This window comes from Schistocerca gregaria, chromosome 3 (assembly GCF_023897955.1).
Source record: "Schistocerca gregaria isolate iqSchGreg1 chromosome 3, iqSchGreg1.2, whole genome shotgun sequence".
In the NCBI taxonomy this organism is placed as follows: Eukaryota; Metazoa; Arthropoda; class Insecta; order Orthoptera; family Acrididae; genus Schistocerca; species Schistocerca gregaria.
The window spans coordinates 565137032-565154263 of NC_064922.1; the positions used below are offsets into that span (position 1 = coordinate 565137032).

The following is a 17232-nucleotide window of genomic DNA, read 5'->3' on the forward strand; positions in this document are numbered from 1 at the left end:
TAAAGATCAGCTGGAGAGACAGAGCTACCAATGAAAAGATGCTGAGACGTGTACAGGAAATCAGATCTCTCTGAATGTGCCTCCACAGAAGACGACAACGTCCTGGGGCACATTTTAAGACCCAGTGCCATCACTGAAACAATGTCAGGAGAAGCTATTGAGGGAAGGAATCGCTGGGGACGACCAAGGATGTCATACACGCAGCAGATTATGAATGATGCGGGAAGCACTACATACGCAGAAATGAAGAGGAAAGTAGACAGAAGAGGGGGATGGTATTCTGCTGCGTTCGAATGTACTTAGGTTGCAGAAATTTCGCAGAGATGAAGAGGCTTTCAAGGGATATAGTAGAGTGGTGAGCTTCATCCAACCGGTCCTCGGACTGAACAAGAATAATAACAACAACAACAAAGACGAGCTAGTGTTTTTTTTACGGGCTAGAACATAACGTGAGGTGGAAGTAAGTTAACGAAGTTCGGTTTGGAAATCCCTAGGGCAACTAACGATTTTTTCCTTCGTGCGGGAACTAGTCATGTAGAATTGTTTGAAAGAAACTACCACCATATGACTGTAAACTTTATTTCACACAGTCATGATTTCGACTTTATAGCCATTCTCAAGTGCATTCTGAGAAGCTACGATGTATCTCACCTGTCTGTGATATGTCATCAACTTACAGATCAGTTGTCGTATTTAAAGATGTGAGTGCATAGTGAAGATACATAATGTGGCTGACATTGTGCACAGTGACATGTCAAAGGCAGGTGAGATATATTGTAATATTTCAGCATGCACTTGAGAATGGCTATAAAGCTGAAAACATGATATTGTGAAATAAACAAACAATTTACAATCAAATGGCGGAAATTTGATACAAAAAAATCCTACGGCAACTGATTATTTTTGCACCTTTCCAGCTGAACAGTTTAGATGAGCCGAAATAGCAATGCTCATAGATTTTTGTTCAATTGTTGAGGTAATGTACGTCTCCTTAGGCAGCCACTCGGTGAGTCACAACGCGCATAAGTGCAGCTGATTGGGCCATTGTCCTGGAGCCCTCAGGAGCGCTACAGTAGGTCGGGATGTTTTCCCGTCCATCGTCCCTGCCGCTCTCCCGCCCTCCTTCCCACTTCCAGCCGCGTTTGTTGGCAGCTCTTTGTGGAGCGGAGGCGGTCGCAGACCTTGCAGGAAGCGGCCAGTTAGCGCCGCTAGGTAGCGCACTTTACCGAGTAAGCCTTTCAGACCTTCAATTGCTAAATTGACCAACCTACCACCAGCTTACCAGATAGTGGGCACTTCTTGTTTCTCGAATGTTGTGACAGTACGCGCGCGTCTGTTTCCGCCAAATTTTGTTATTTCTCGCGAATAAGATTTCTCTGTAACTGTGTAGCTGCTGATGTCCTGCGGGGACAACACAGTACGCTAGTGCCATGGTCGTGCGGGCTGTGAAAATTACAGCGAAACCTCGTTTATCCGGCCCTCATTAAACCGGAAGTTTCGTAAAATAACTGTAGAGCATTCGATACTCTGGAAGTAATAACGGCAACAATCGTCGACGACAGTCATTACATTTAAGATACAGCCAACCACTGTACAAGGATCCTGGCTGTTTCAGTTCTGGACTTAACGTTAAGTTGCACAGTGCTGTATTGCCCCGTTTGTTGCGGGTGTAAAATGACTTGAAAGGGAAAGAAGGTGCTGGTGTTCATGGTGCACCGAATAGGATGGACGAAGGAGAATTCTTGAAAAACAATGCTACTGGATTTGGAGTTGGAATTTCGACGGTGTCAGACTGGAAGAACAATCTATGACCAGCCATCTGCACGTTCATTGACGTAACTTGTACACTGAATAACGAAAGAGTTCATCATTTTAAAACATTTCAGGACGCTCCGACACAAGTGTTGACGTAAATAACTGTTTGCGGAATGACACTGACGTTGGCTACCTTTTGATTTCGGATTACTAAATTACGGCCATTTGTTCGTCTGCAGACAGTCACGACTGTGATGGTGGCTTAGCTGAAGAAATTGGGTCGCAGTCTGAACACATTGGTACATACAGAGGGAACAAAGCAGCTGGACTAAATAGTGGTTTATTTCGAACGCCAGGAGGAGAAAAACTTCGGCCTGATGTTAAAACGCCTGTGTGATCGAGCTGCACATCGATATAATCAGTGACTCGCTGGGTCGGGAGGGGGAGGGGGTGGTGCCAGTGGTGGGAGGGGGGCAATTACCCCTAGTTAGAATTCATTTACTTTACGAATATGAAATATGACCTGTAACTGCAGGGCCCGAATTTTTAAGATCTACAAATACCTGGAAAATTAATACTAAAATGACGTGAAAATGTTGATAAAATGACATAAAAAAAATTACGTACACTGTCAGAAAAAAATTAGTGTACTACTTAGAGGTTTTCAGTTCCTCAATATTTATTATTGCAACAATGGTGCGGAGTACATGAAATGATTACATTTGTACATTAATAACACAAGCAGTTCAGAGGTATTAGGTGTCGACCGATGCTGAAACATCCATATTAGTACGCGGTGTAGCCTCCCCGGTGCTCAAATTGGCATCCAGCCGATCGTACAGACGGAGAATACTCTCCTGGGATATGTTATACCATGTCTGCTCGACCTTTTCATGTAGTTCTGTAAGAGTTGTAGGTTGATATATCGCATGAATTGCTTCTTGTTCCATCATATCCTGTATGTGCTCGATTGGAGACAAGTCCAGAGACTGCGCTGGCCAGGTAAGTTGCTGGCACCTCTTTCAGAGCACATTGAGTTTCACGACAATTCTTCAAGAACAGTAAAACAATGGGTCTAACAATATTCTCTACGTACCAAGTGCTAGTTGGCATCCCCTCAAGAAACACCAAAGTTGAACGAGAGTTGTAGCTTATTGTACCCTAGACTGCAAGGTCTGGGATTGGGCCAGTGTCCTGTATGGAAGCACTCTTCTAAACAGTGCTCACCAGGTCCACATAGTTCGTGCAAAGGACCATCACTTTCACTGAAGACTATGCCGCGCCTTTCCATCTTCCAGGTGATCGTCTGATGGCACAAGTCGAGCTGTGCATGTCGATGGTGGACAGGCTAGAGGTGAGCATGCCCATAGTCCCACTGTTAATAACTGTTCATGTTGACACATCAGGGCTCACTAGCCCTCTTATCTGTGCTGTCTGCAGCTAGTGGTCTTGTGGTCACGTTCTCGCTTCCTGAGGACGGGGTTCTGGGTTCGATTCCTGGTGGGATCAGGTATTTTCACCTGCCTTGACATGACTGGGTGTTTGTGTTGTCCTCATTATTTCATCAACATCATTCATGCAAGTGGCGAGATTAGACAGAGCAAAGGTTGAGAATTTGTATGGGCGCTGATAACCACGCAGTTGAGTACCCCACAATCCAAACAACGTCGACGACGACGACGACGACGACGACATCATCATCATCATCTTATCTGTGCTGTGGTAGCTGTATGATCTGCCACTGCTTCCCTTAAAATACGACGATAGTTGTGGGCGACTGTGCAGCATGTACATCAGAACCTCGTCTATGGGTGTGAGAATTTCTGCATGACCACTAATACAGCCATAAACTGACGACGTTGAAACAATTATCAGTACATCTACTATCCCCCAAGTGGCAGATGTTGTCATCAGATAAAAATTGATGCCATATTTCCAGGTGTACTAACTTTTTTCTGGTAGTGTGACATGCGTAAAGCGAGTTATCAAATGAACTAGGTTAATGGAGGACTTAATAGAAAGTTTGAATTGAAATTATGAAAAGGATAGATAATTAATTTAAACTGACTATGTTTTTCTTTAAGAAATCACATTCTTTGATATAGGAAAATTGCTGTGTTACCATCTTAGAGCTACTGCAATATTCTTCAGAAATGTAATTGAATTTCACCTAGAGCATTGCTTTTTCTTGTCAACATTGAAAAAATGAATTGTTGTGACATTGTTGGAAGTTACACAAACATGTAAAAATGAAGCAAAATCTTAAAAAGACATCATACTTGAAAGAGGTAACAGAACATGGTATCTACAGGACTAAAATTAAAAATTAAATTGGCATTTTGATAGTCAGAATATTCAAGAGTTTAGTACTTGTGAATAATGCGTTGCTCGTAAGAGATTATGTTCAACGAATTCCGGGCATTACTGAAAAGCTACAATAAAATGAGATGAACATGTTGATCACCTGAGCAATTTAACTACTTCATGTGTATACAGTGCAACACAGCAAACCTAATGAAGTTCTGAGCATGTAATTCTTGCCACAAGGCCATGTTCTACAGCTTCGGTATCTGGTCTGAAGCAGCCATAATGACAGAAGCTGCGTGGACCCACTTGGGTCATATGTACTCAAATATGGGACAATATCATGCAACTGGATTTAAATTGAGAATAGAATTCGAAAATATAGGTCATTATATTCAATTCTGTAAATTTGGTCAAGTTTATTTTTGTTGCAGAGCATTGAATGCACTTAACAATAGTGTTTTACAATTAAGTCATGTAGCAAGTGAGACTGATTGTCAAGTGAAATTGATGTTGAAACTTGGGGTAGTGATTCAAAAAAGCAAAATGTGGTAAATGTTATCCATATGTAATTTTTAATGGTGGGGAAAACCAATTGTTTTTTCTCCCCTTATGAAGGAAAGGGAACCTTATTTCTATTATATGTGCTCTACAGCAGTATTGGTTCTTGTTGAGCATTAGTTTTCATACATCTTCATAAATGTACTTTCTCACACAGTTCGTATTTATGAAACATAGTGATTGATGTACAGGACTTCCACCTGGAAGAAGTGGGACCTTTTCAGATTTATGTTTTACATGGTTTCCTTCCAGATGAATGGTTCCCTTGAATAGACCATGGCCAGTTTCCTCTGACAACCATGATTATATGACCATAAAAATTAATTCTTCTTCTTCAGATAGTGGACAGTACCTCATTGAAAAATGTATTGATTACATTGAACTAACTGGGACAGTTCCTATGAGAGGCACACAGCCAATATCCGTCTCCATTCTTCCCCATTCTGAACTTCTGTTAGGTCTCTAATGATCCCATCATTCACAGGGCATTAAATCCTAATTTCTCTCCCTTTTTGCAGTGAACTAATCCTCCAACCAAAGTCATTTACTTTCTGACTGTTTTTCTTACATGCACTCTGCACATCAACTTATTTGTCATCTTTTACAAACTTATACATAAGTACCTCCAGTTTATGGAAAACAGCTGTGTGAAAACTAAAAGACATACAAAAATACCTGTCAGTGAATAGAGAATCTCTCTAAGTCTTAAACTCGCATTACAGGTGCTCAATATGGGGACCATTGGCGATGTGGGAAAAGTCTATACGTGACCACAATTCATTGCTCGGAAAGGTGCAACAGCAGCAGCCCACTACGGAAATCTCTTCATTGGCTTGCCTATATGCAGGCATGATTAACTCATTGTGACAATACACAGTAATTTTACATGTTCAGTGGTGCACTCTGAAGTTAGACCATGGCATGTATTACAAATCTAAACCTGTAGGAATGCTCTGTTTACTGATATGACATTTTTCTAGAAGGTGCTACCCATTCTGGTTGATGATCAATCTGAACAAAACCGCAAATGACCATGAAATTACATGGAGTGATTCACAAAGACCAGAGGCAGACAGTTCACAATGTTTGTCACAGACTTGGCCTGCCTTATGGTACATGTCAATAAATTCTAGCTGAAGAACTGAACATGAGACAAATTGCAGTGAAGTTTGTTCCTTCTCAGCATCGATCAACAAACCCTCAGGATTCAGTCTTGCACTGAACTGTAACAAAGAGTTCAAGAGTGCTCGGAATTCTTATCCAGTGTAATAACAGGTGATGAATCTTGGATCTATAGCTATGACCCTGAAATGAAGCAGCACTCGTCGCAACAGAAAACGCCATCTTCTCCCAGGCTGAAAGCAGCTTGTCAAGTTCACAACATGAAACCAATGCTTTTATTAAAAAAAATTTTCATTCAAGGAATAGTGCACAAGGAGTTTGTCCACCTAGTCAGACTGTCAATGGGCAGTTTTACTGTGAGGTTTTGAGGTGACTGAGGGAAAGTATTTGGCATAACTGCCAGATTTACAGAAAAAGAAAGACTGTTTGGTGCACCATAACAATACATCTGCGCACGCCTCTTCTCACTATAAAGGAATTCCCAGCAAAAAAAAAAAAAAAAGACAATGGTCCCCCACCGCCACTACTCACAAGACCTATACCTGTGTGATTTCTACCTGTTCCTGAAGATGAAAATTGCATTGATTGAATTTAAAACATGCAAGTTGAACTGCAACAGATCCTGAACACACTGAACATCACTGGGACCACTAAATAAATGCCTAATGTGACTAGTTAGAAGGTGAGAGAGGACATTAGGATGTAAGTCTAGTTTTCTGACTTTTACAGTCAAACTCTTGGCTATTCTGGATAACACCTCATATGTCATGTAGATTTTACACAGTCATCTTCATATGTCAGAGGTACTTATGAATAAACCTATGTATAATGAATGAAATTATGGAATTGACCAGGTAAAAGATATTGGACTGAATTTAAGTCAAACAAACTGAGACTGAGAGCATGTAAGTAGAGATACCTGTTTTGAGTAATTGAAACAGTATAAACCTCTACATAAGAGGAAAATAGATGAACAAAAATTTGGATTAAATGGACACTAAACCAAGAGCATTTTTTGTTTGGTAAATTACAGAATCACTTAAGATGAATGATAGCTTGCTGTGCCCTGTGCCAGATCTTGTCTAATAAGTAATTTTTTTATATCTTCATTAGACAGTTGTATTGTTAGATATCTTCTCATGATGACAGTTTTCATGAGTAAGACTTTATGAACACATTTACTGTACTTCAAAAAATGAGACATGAATTGTGCATGTACACCATAAGACATCTATAATCATGTTGTTTATCATATTCTCAACCTTCATGATTTAATACTACTGTAAGCACTGCTAGTAAGCAAAGAAGTCTTTTCTTTTTAATGACAAAAATCATTTCTGGTTTGGTAGGAAAATGCATTTTCTGTCAGATCTAGCAACATTAAATAGATTGGATGCACAGTAGTTACTTAAGAAAGAAAAAAACTCTTATTTGTATTGGAGGGAATATAATTTTCTTTTATGTATTTGTTTTAGGCCAGACAGAATACTTCACATTTGAAAATACTAAATCAGAAGTGACATCTGTGGCCCTGTCATTCTATTCGGGGCTGTTTGCATATAATGGATGGTAAGTGGTAACTTACATAAATTGAGTACAACAATTGTAAAGTGACGAAATTTCTATTCACATCTCTTCATTTCTTTGCACATTTACACATAATTTAAACTTATTACCCATGATATATTCTTTTTGAAAATCAATTTATGAAAACTGAAGTCTGTCATATAAACTGACAACTCAAGATGTTATTTAAGTTTGTTGGAGCTCTTTATAGTTTGAATGCTATGATGCTTTGATGAAAGTTGTTTCTTTGGTGCAGCTAATCAGCCAGAAATTATATTAACACATATATCTGTACTACATGGTATATGAACTTATAGCAAAAATCAGATAAAAACTAATTGTGAGTAAGAACTATTATCCTTTTTTTATCTGTAGGAAGCTTATGAACATAGACCTGACTATAGGTGAGTTGGCATATGTTGATCCCTGACAGTTACAGTGGGCTACTTGTCACTGCTTTGCAGGCCTACCTCAACCAATAATGTAATGTGATTTTGCAAACATCTCTATGGCAATACCTCAGTGTTTCACAGCCCCATAGATGGCTACTGTTTTTGCTTGCTACCATTAGCACTTTGCAGCTGAAAGCTGGCAACAGTGCTGCAAGCTGGCAGGAATCTTCTTACACAGTTTAGACTCAAGCACCAGATTACAACATACTGTCTAATTTTAATTTACAGTTATTGTTTGTCTTAATATTTGTTATAACCAGTAACATTATTCTGCTTTATAGGAATTATCTGAATTTCATCATTGAAGAACTGAAGGATCCTATAAGGAATTTGCCCCGGGCCATTGCAATTTCATGCACGCTTGTCACTGTTGTCTATGTCATGACCAACGTAGCATTCTACACAACTTTATCTCCAGAAGAAGTCCTTGGCTCTGAAGCTGTGGCTGTGGTAAGTATAATCTTACAAAATGTTATATTCTGCATATAATCATAATTCTTTCTGCCTGACATAGTTAAGCATTGATTTCATATATTCAATAGTATGATTCCTGTGTGACTTGTCTATATCATTCTATAAAATGATCATTGATGAATTGTGGTTGTTTCTGTTATTGTACACAAGCACTATCTCTTCTTTGAACTTCCTTGCAGATTATTTTAGGAGAATGATCAGTTAGTGCTGTTTTGTATGAAAAAAAAAGTTTGATGACTGTAAACAATAGGTGTTAAAAAGAAAATTCTGTGTCTCTGGAGTGAGCATGGTGCGTTTAGTTGTAAAAGACATCTTTTTCCATTGTATATGCTCAGTTCTTCTGTCACAAGTGTTTTAAAACTAAAACGCGCTCTCTTTTAACAGACCTTTGCGAACCGCTTATTTGGATTTATGGCATGGACTATACCAGTCTTTGTGGCATTATCCACTTTTGGAGCTGTTAATGGAATTCTGCTCACTTCATCAAGGTATTACAAATTTTTAGATACATATTTTAAAAAAGGTAATAATAATGTCATTTTAACCAAAACTTTTCTATTGTTCCCCCAAACACACTTTTATATACACCACACATCATTTATTATGTCTTTTTTTAGGTTTAAAAGGAAGTTATTTTGTATGAGCCACTGTGCAGTGTTATTTATTGTCATAAATGCACTTCTTTTCTGTGTTTCCAGACTTTTTTCTACATTCATTAGTGTCTTGTATTCTGCATGTAGTATTTTTTTATCTTTCTCAGTGACATCAATATTGTTTACAAATAGGTTGAATAGAAGTGGGCCAAGTACAGATCCTTGAGACACTCCGTACTTAATATTTCTGATTTCAGATCTGTATCCAGTTTCTGTTTCCACATACTACTTTCTGTTGCTGATGTATGATTCTATCCACTTGCATGCCCGCAAATACCATAGCTTTAAAGTTTTTCAATAAGTGTAGTATGGGTGATTGTGTCAAACTCTTTATACAAACCCAGAACATAGCAAACAGTTTCTTTTGTCTAACACATCTATAACGGATTCTGTGAGGCTTGAGATAGTTCTGTGAGGCTTGAGATAGTGGTTTCTGTAGATTCCTTATTTTGGAAACCATTTAGTATTTTGGAAACCATGTAGTGCTCGAATCAAAATACTGTTTTTCTCCAGGAATGTGGTCAACCTACTATATATGAGCATCTCTAGTATTTTTGAGAAACTATAGATTAAAGACACTGATCTGTAGTTATTTGGACCCTTTTTGTCTCCTTTCTTAAATATTGGTACTACTTTGCTCACTTTTAATTTTTCTGGGAATACTCCTCTAAATGAGCAGTTTGCAAACACCCAAAAGAGGTTTGATTATTTCTTCATTCACAAGTTTTATTAAATAATTTGATACTTCATCTTCTCCTGCATACTTCTTGGGTTCTAATTTCTGGATTATTTTTATGAGTTCTGTTTTTGTCACTGGTTCCAGGAACACTGAGTGGGATGGCTGGCCAAGTGTTTTAGCATGCTTCGACTATTGATGATCTGTTTTCCCTTATAACTTTTGAACAGCATCTATAAAGTTGTCGTTTAGTTTCATTTACACTTTTTGGCTGTATCTTTTAATGTTGATTATATCCCATGTTGTTTTACTTTTTTGATTTGAATTTGCTATGGCTCTGTTTACTGAAATGGCTTTTGCTTCTGTTATTAATTGCCTGTACTTCTTCTGATACTGTTTGTGTGTCTCCATATTCTCTGCTTGTCTGAGTTCCTTCACTTAAGTCCTGAGTTCAGTTATTTATTTTGTAATCCATTTCTGTGACCTTGCTTTTTCTGACAGGCTACTTTGGGGAAGACTGTATGAAAGTGATGCATTAGTGTGTTAAGAAATGCATCATACTTCTCATTTGTACCTAGTGCTTGTATTGTTTCAGCCCATTCTTCTTTCCTCAGTGTTTTGAAGATTTTCATGTTTTGTACATTGATAATCCCGACTTCTTTCTTATCTTGCATTTCTTCTGTTTTTGAGCTGCTGTTTATGTGGATCTGAATTATTAACCCACGATGTTCAGAGATTGCTGTCTGTAGAACTTTTGCTTCACATTTACTATTTTCAATATTTATGATAATGTTATCAACGATGGTTTAACTATGATCAGTCATACTTGTAGGTACATCTGTTATTGTTTTCATGTTACACTGTAATAATGTCTCTTTCAATTTTTGTTTTGGTTTTGATTCTTCACCCATATCTATGTTAAAGTCTCCACATATTACATCATCATTCATTTTAATCTTCAGTAATAATTTTTCTAGTTTTTCAGAAATGTAATATTACCACTTGGAGACCTGTATACACAGATAATTCTGAGCTCTTCTCTCGTGAAGCTGGTGATTTCAAAATCTTTTTCAATGCAAGCTGGAAGGATTACATCTTTACTGTATTCAGTACCTTGTAGACTCCCAATTTTCTTATTGTATGTAGCGACACCTCCATCTTTGTTTTGATCTACAGAAATATTTAATCAAATCAGTCTCTTATTATTAGGCTGCTAAGCTCTGCTTCATTTAGCCCATGCTCACTGATGTGTAATTTATCTGGCTGTGTTTCATTCAGGACCACTTCCACTTCAAGTTTTCTGTTGCCCAAGTACTGAATATTTTGGTACAAGATTTTAATGTTCTTTTTTTCCCTTTATGAGTTCTGGGTTGCTGAATATCAGTAGTTAGACCATGATATGTGGCTAGGCTGTATTCATTATTATTTATCTTGTCCTTCTCTTTCGTTGGCTGTGGAATAAACAATCTTTTGCTAAATAGTGGGGAACTGCTCATACCCTCTGTGAAGTCCACATTGGTTTCCATTCTATTTGTTCACCTTCTGAAGTTGTTGGCTGTATGCTTTGATGTATTTCACAATCTTTGTGTGGTGCTGTGTGTGATGGTTCCTTTATTGCGCTTGACACATTGTGATCTTCCTGTTTTTTACAGTGTGTTGATTCCCGTACTGCTCTTAATGCTGCATTTGTTTCTATTTTCATTGATTCAGCATGGTCTACTGCATTGTTTGAATGTGATGGTCCAGTTTTCCATTTTACTGGTTTTTTTATTCTATAGAGGATTTTTGTACTTCTTGCATGACGGTTACTGCTACATTTTTTCCCATGATCATGGTCTGCTTTTTTGTTGTTACTGCATACTTTAATTCTCTGCATAGTTCCTCTTTTGTTTATATGCAATCCCTGGCACGTGAAATCTTGTCTTCTTAGGAATCTGTTTACATCAAGTACTGTGGCATGATTATATTGTTCACCCTGCTTTTACAATGTACTTGTTCAAACACGCGATCTAGTGTTTTGTCTGTACCCTGTCTTGCTGGTATGCTAATTCCATTGCAAATTTGGTCTACATTTTTGGACATCTGAATGAATCAACACAATATCTGTTGCACACATATAGTTTAATTGTTCTTCTAGAGCATTCAAACAAGATGTACAATTAGAGCACCCACTTGCAAAATTTCATCTTTCATTCATTGTCAGGAAATTTCATCCCGAGTATTTCCTTGTACTATTTTATTGTCTATTTGTTTAATTTCAAGCTGTTTATTTTGTTCTGCTGACCAATTTACACAACGCGCATCATGGCGATAGTAGTTTACTTCTCCATGCTATGGTTCACAAAAAACAGAGACACACACACACACACACACACACACACACACACACACACACACACACACACACACACACAGAGAGAGAGAGAGAGAGAGAGAGAGAGAGAGAGAGAGAGAGAGAGAGAGAGAGAGAGAGAGAGAGAGAGAGAGAGACAGACAGACAGACAGACAGACAGACAGACAGACAGACAGACAGACAGACAGACAGACAGATACATACTTGGAAGACTGTCACTGTTCTGTCTACATTTCCATTTCATTTGTGCACTTTAAATATATAGTTCAGAACTGTACTAAGATTTTCACTGGTACCAGTACATAAAATGATTTATATTTATGCTGCATCCACAATTTATACAAATTTAACTAGCTTGATATCGTAACAAACACTCTTGCAACAGCAAAAATTACACCTGTTGACCTCTCTCTCTTCTCGTTCATTTTCGTAATTCTTGGCTATATTCATAAGGTTATTTTGCTGAGCACTTGCTGCTTGATTTGTTTCATTATGTTTAACTGTTTCTACTTCATCCTTTCCTCTATTTTTGTGATAATGTAACACACAATACACTTAGGAATACTATACAAACCGCGAGATCTGTAGATTACACATATTTTTCACTCTTTATGTTTATATTTGAAGCGCTAACACACTCCCAATTTGCGATGTACACTTTAGGTCTCGTCTCACAAGGATTGAAATAATTTTGTATTTATTGCAAATAATCTGACTTGGCAAAAGTGTGAGCAATTAGCAGAAAAAGTTAAGAAATTACTAATACTTTAACAAAATATTTTGGGATGAAAACTGATAGCTTGATTAATATTGAGTAGACACAGGAGGAATAAATTGGGCATCTACTTTTGGCTATCTTGGATATGTCAGAAGATTTGTCTGCAATTACGAGAGCCTAAGATTGCAGCATTCCTGCCATAACACATTGTATCTTACTCCATGCCAAATTCAGTGATATGATAGTCTATCATCATTCAATAACATTTATTGTCCAGGTAGATACTTTGGCAATGTCAGATAAATGAATACCCCAATAGATTCTTAAATTCTTCAAAGTGGTTGTATGCTGAAACAAGACTACACAAAAATGCTATATTTGCATTAATACATTTTCCTCAGTTTGGTTGCAGGCTGTTACTATCAATTGCTATAAAGATTTCAGAAACAGTAATCCTATTTTTTAATGTTTCAGATTATTCTACGCTGGGGCATGTGAGGGACAAATGCCAGAAATTTTAACAATGATTCAAATATCAAAGCTGACTCCTGCTCCAGCTGTACTCTGTATGGTAAGACATTTTTTTCCACTGTCATGTGGAGTGTTGTTATAATTGCACTTGTTGTCTTCAATCACAAGAATAGTTTGATGCATCTCTCCATGCTACTCTATCCTATGCAACAAGCCTCTTCACCTCTGCCTAATTACTGCAACCTATATCCATTTGAACCTTCTTACTGTATATGACCCTCTACAGTTTTTACCCCACACACTTCCTTACCAATTTGATAATTCCCTGATGCCTCAGACTGTTTCCTATAAAATGACTTTTCCTTTATATCAAATTATGTTATAATTGCAATTCAGTACTCAGTCTACCAATATAATCTCAATCTACCAATCTAATCTTAAGCATTCTTCTGTAGCAACACATTTCAAAAGTTTCTATTCTCTTCTTGTCTGAACTGCTTATCATCCACATTTCATTTTGATATATTTCTACACTTCTGACAAATACACTCAGAAAAGACTTCAAACATTTAAATTTCTATTAGATATTGCCCCTTTCGGAAATGCTTCTCTTGCTATTATCAGTCTGTATTTTTCTATCCTCTCTGTTTGTGCTAACAGTTATTTTGGTGGCCAAGCAGCAAAACTCATCTATTACTTATAGTGTCTCATTTATTAATCTAATCCCCTTAGAATATAAATATTTCAAAAATTAGTTGTGTATACTCATTTTAACTGAGCAGTGGGTCCTATGATGTCATATCCAAACTTGCAGCCTATGTATGTATGTATGTATGTATGTATGTATGTATGTATGTATGAATGAATGAATGAATCCGAAAAGTTTTTACACTGGATAAATAAAAAAATAGAGAAACAGCATGATTTTAATTCCTAAAGTGTGCTACATAATCTCCCCATAACCCCACCTCCACTCCCACATGGGTAAAATGCACAGAATATTCACTCAACCATGTGATGTGATGTTGTTCAAATTGCACATCAAATTGGCTTGAATGTCAGTTATTTCATCAAAGTTTCAATCCATCAGTTGAATTTCTACACTTTGTCATTTTTTGGTACGTTCATACTGATAACATAAAGTCAGGCCACCCTTGACGATTTTTTCCAGGAAAGATTTGTCCATGTTTTGCATTTCAATCAAGTCATAGCAGGCACGCATATTTCATTTTTGCTCGGGTGTGCAGGACAAACATTGCACACATTTTTCTCTTATTCAAAACATTCCAGAGAATGACTTGAACTTTTGATCTAGAGATGTTGCTCAATTCTGATTTGTGACAAGACAACACTGACACACTACACCTTAACAGTGCGTGCTCACAGTAGACTGGTAAAATGTGCAGCTGTTGTTTAAAGTTGTTACTTTAAGCTGCCACTGTCTTTACTACACTGATGTCATTTATATGTCAGGAATAAAATAAGTCTTAGAAATTTTTGGATGGCCTAATTTTACAGCAGTGCTCGCAAAACTTGCACAACTCATTATTATCCCATACATGCAATTTCCCGAGGCCAAAATAATACATTAACAGTCTCTTATCTACTAGTATTGTACATATTATTCTACCATGTGAAACTGAAGAGACAGCTTTGAATGTGCCTATTCCAAGCTGTGTGGATTAGAAAATCAGCCTGATGTCATTTAAGAACACACCTATGTCATTGGTTATCAGCAGATTAAGGAATCTCTGAAAGACAGTGGTGTGCCACAAAGGCTTCTCTCTCTCTCTCTCTCTCTCTCTCTCTCTCTCTCTCTCTCTCTCTCTCTCTCTCTCTCTCTCTCTCTCTCTCTCTCTCTCTCTCTTTGAGCACTGGAAAGGATCATTAAATTCAAATAACATATCATAATATTACTTTAAGATCTGAATAGTAGTGACATTATTTAATCTAAATCACACAAACTTCATAGATCAGTGTAGTGTGACCCATAAAGTGTTATCCATTACATAAGGATCTCACTAGAGTGAGTTAAGACTGGAATATATACTACACTCCTTATATGTGCCACAGAAGGTACTATTTTTTCTTGTTCTTTCCATCATCCAAGAATATGTTTCAGCCTCCGCACTCTCCTCAGCAACAGCAGTTGAGAGGTACAATGATGATACTTCAGTGTTTGTCCATATGGTCCAGACCTCTTGCATACTCCTGGAATTTCAACAGATGTGATAGTTTAGATAGGCCTGAAGTACTTTTGTGTGAACTGTAAGTAGATGGGCAGAATGAAGGTTACAATTTGTAGCAACATTGACAACTAATTATGCTCTATGTTAATAGTCCCATATAGTTACTGACTCACCAACCTCTATGAAAACATTATCCACATAGTGAGTGCTCAGCACCAAAAGATCATGATATGAGAGAAAGAAAGATTTTGTGATGATTAATATTGTCATTCCTACCATTCATGTAACTTCTGCATCTTGATTTTAGGTACTGCCATCATATCCCTGATTCATTAGGGCTCAAGTGATCATCCAGAAAGTTACACTGCTCGAGGAGTGCGAAACAGAGTTGGATAGTTGTCTCACTTTGGATCATTACTAGAATCTTTGAATGACCTGATAAACTCATTTAGGATCTACTCATCTATGTTATGAAATCTACTTAACTCCTTATGTGGGAGCAACTCCTTGACCTTGATAAGAGTATCCTGTACTGAAACCAGCATGTCTAACCCAAGTCTTTCACTGTACTTGGACATCTTCTTTGAGTGATGTTGTGAGCCTCTTCGAATGCACAGCTCTTACAACATGCCACTAGTTCTTTGTAAGAGCATGTCTCACTTAAACTGGTTAGTTCTGGCTCTGTAGATAAAATCTGTGACTTAAAAGTATGTATAAGAAAAATGCTAAAACAATGACAAGTGCAAGGAAGCCTAACAAAGTCCTTTAGAACTGCAACTATATTAAAATCCTGATCTGTTACAAAATGTGCTGACTTCATTAAGTCCTCGGGAATTCGTAAGCAAGCAAAATGGCTACAGAGCTCTGATAAAACATTAGCTGTTTTTTCCTCATTGGTAAATGGGGCAGTAAACACTACTAGGTTATCCATATGCCATGTTTCACTAATAGTGAACACAGACATTTTCGTGCAGATAGTTTAATCCTGAAAGCACGCCACCTGCTTGGCGCACTGAGGTGCCACAGCCTGAGGCGAAATCCGTCTACCTGTGCTGCGATTAAGCAAAAAATTGAAGATTTTGTAAAAACGTCAAAAATGTGATATTTTAGTTCCAATTTTGCTAGAAAACTATGCTCCATAAAACACACCAAGCTATACAACCGGAATGAAAGTTGAGCACAAAAATCAGGCCCAAAAACAATGTAAACTTTGGGTTCGCATGTCTAGTAGTGTGAACGCATGATGAAAATGAAATTTGGGGTGCAATAGATTGACTGCAGAATGATAAGGAATAAAATTTTTTATTCCCCTGCTATTTTCCAGTAATCTACAAATTAGTTGAAAAGATGTTGATTTTTATGAAAAGATGAAAGCAGGGTGTATTAGATACTTCTTTTTCAAATACCATTTTCTATTAATGCTTCAAAGCCAGTCTCATTTGAACAACAAATTTTAAGCCCCCCACCCTCCCCAGAAAAAAAGGAGTTTAATTTTCAATATTGGCTAACAACAGAGGCAAAGTATCAAGAAAAATCGCACTGAGAAAAAGAGTTTTAACTTTGGCATGTCGTTTCTCGTTGATTGAAGGCATTTAAATCAGTTATAGAAAACATGTTTTGTACAAGTAGACAAAATGTAATCTTCAGTAAGGATAAAAGAATATAACTGTCCATGTTACATGTTGTTAATTTAAATGTATCATATGCAGATTAATGCATGGGTTTTGTTATACTGGCACAATGTACTCAGCCTAATTACATTCACCACAGTATAGATATTGCGCCATCTCAATCACCAAGTTCGTTCATTTGCCAGTAAACAGCTACATATGAAGAAGTCAGGCTTCGTTTGAATAATTTTACACATGTTGCATCTATTTCCCATCCTTCTTGTCGATCTTGGCTTTGGACTGGCACTGGCTAAGTTAAAAATAGATT

At 37.4% G+C, this 17232-nt stretch overlaps 1 protein-coding gene across 1 annotated transcript in view; it reads left to right on the top strand.

Annotated features, from left to right (window-relative positions):
- LOC126356065 (large neutral amino acids transporter small subunit 1) overlaps positions 1–17232 on the top strand; it is a 341790-nt gene that overhangs the window by 282513 nt on the left and 42045 nt on the right. The window contains exons 4-7 of the mRNA XM_050006764.1: positions 7218–7311; positions 8042–8210; positions 8619–8722; positions 13109–13205. Coding sequence (XP_049862721.1) covers positions 7218–7311; positions 8042–8210; positions 8619–8722; positions 13109–13205 — 464 coding nt within the window. The remainder of the gene's footprint in view (positions 1–7217; positions 7312–8041; positions 8211–8618; positions 8723–13108; positions 13206–17232) is intronic.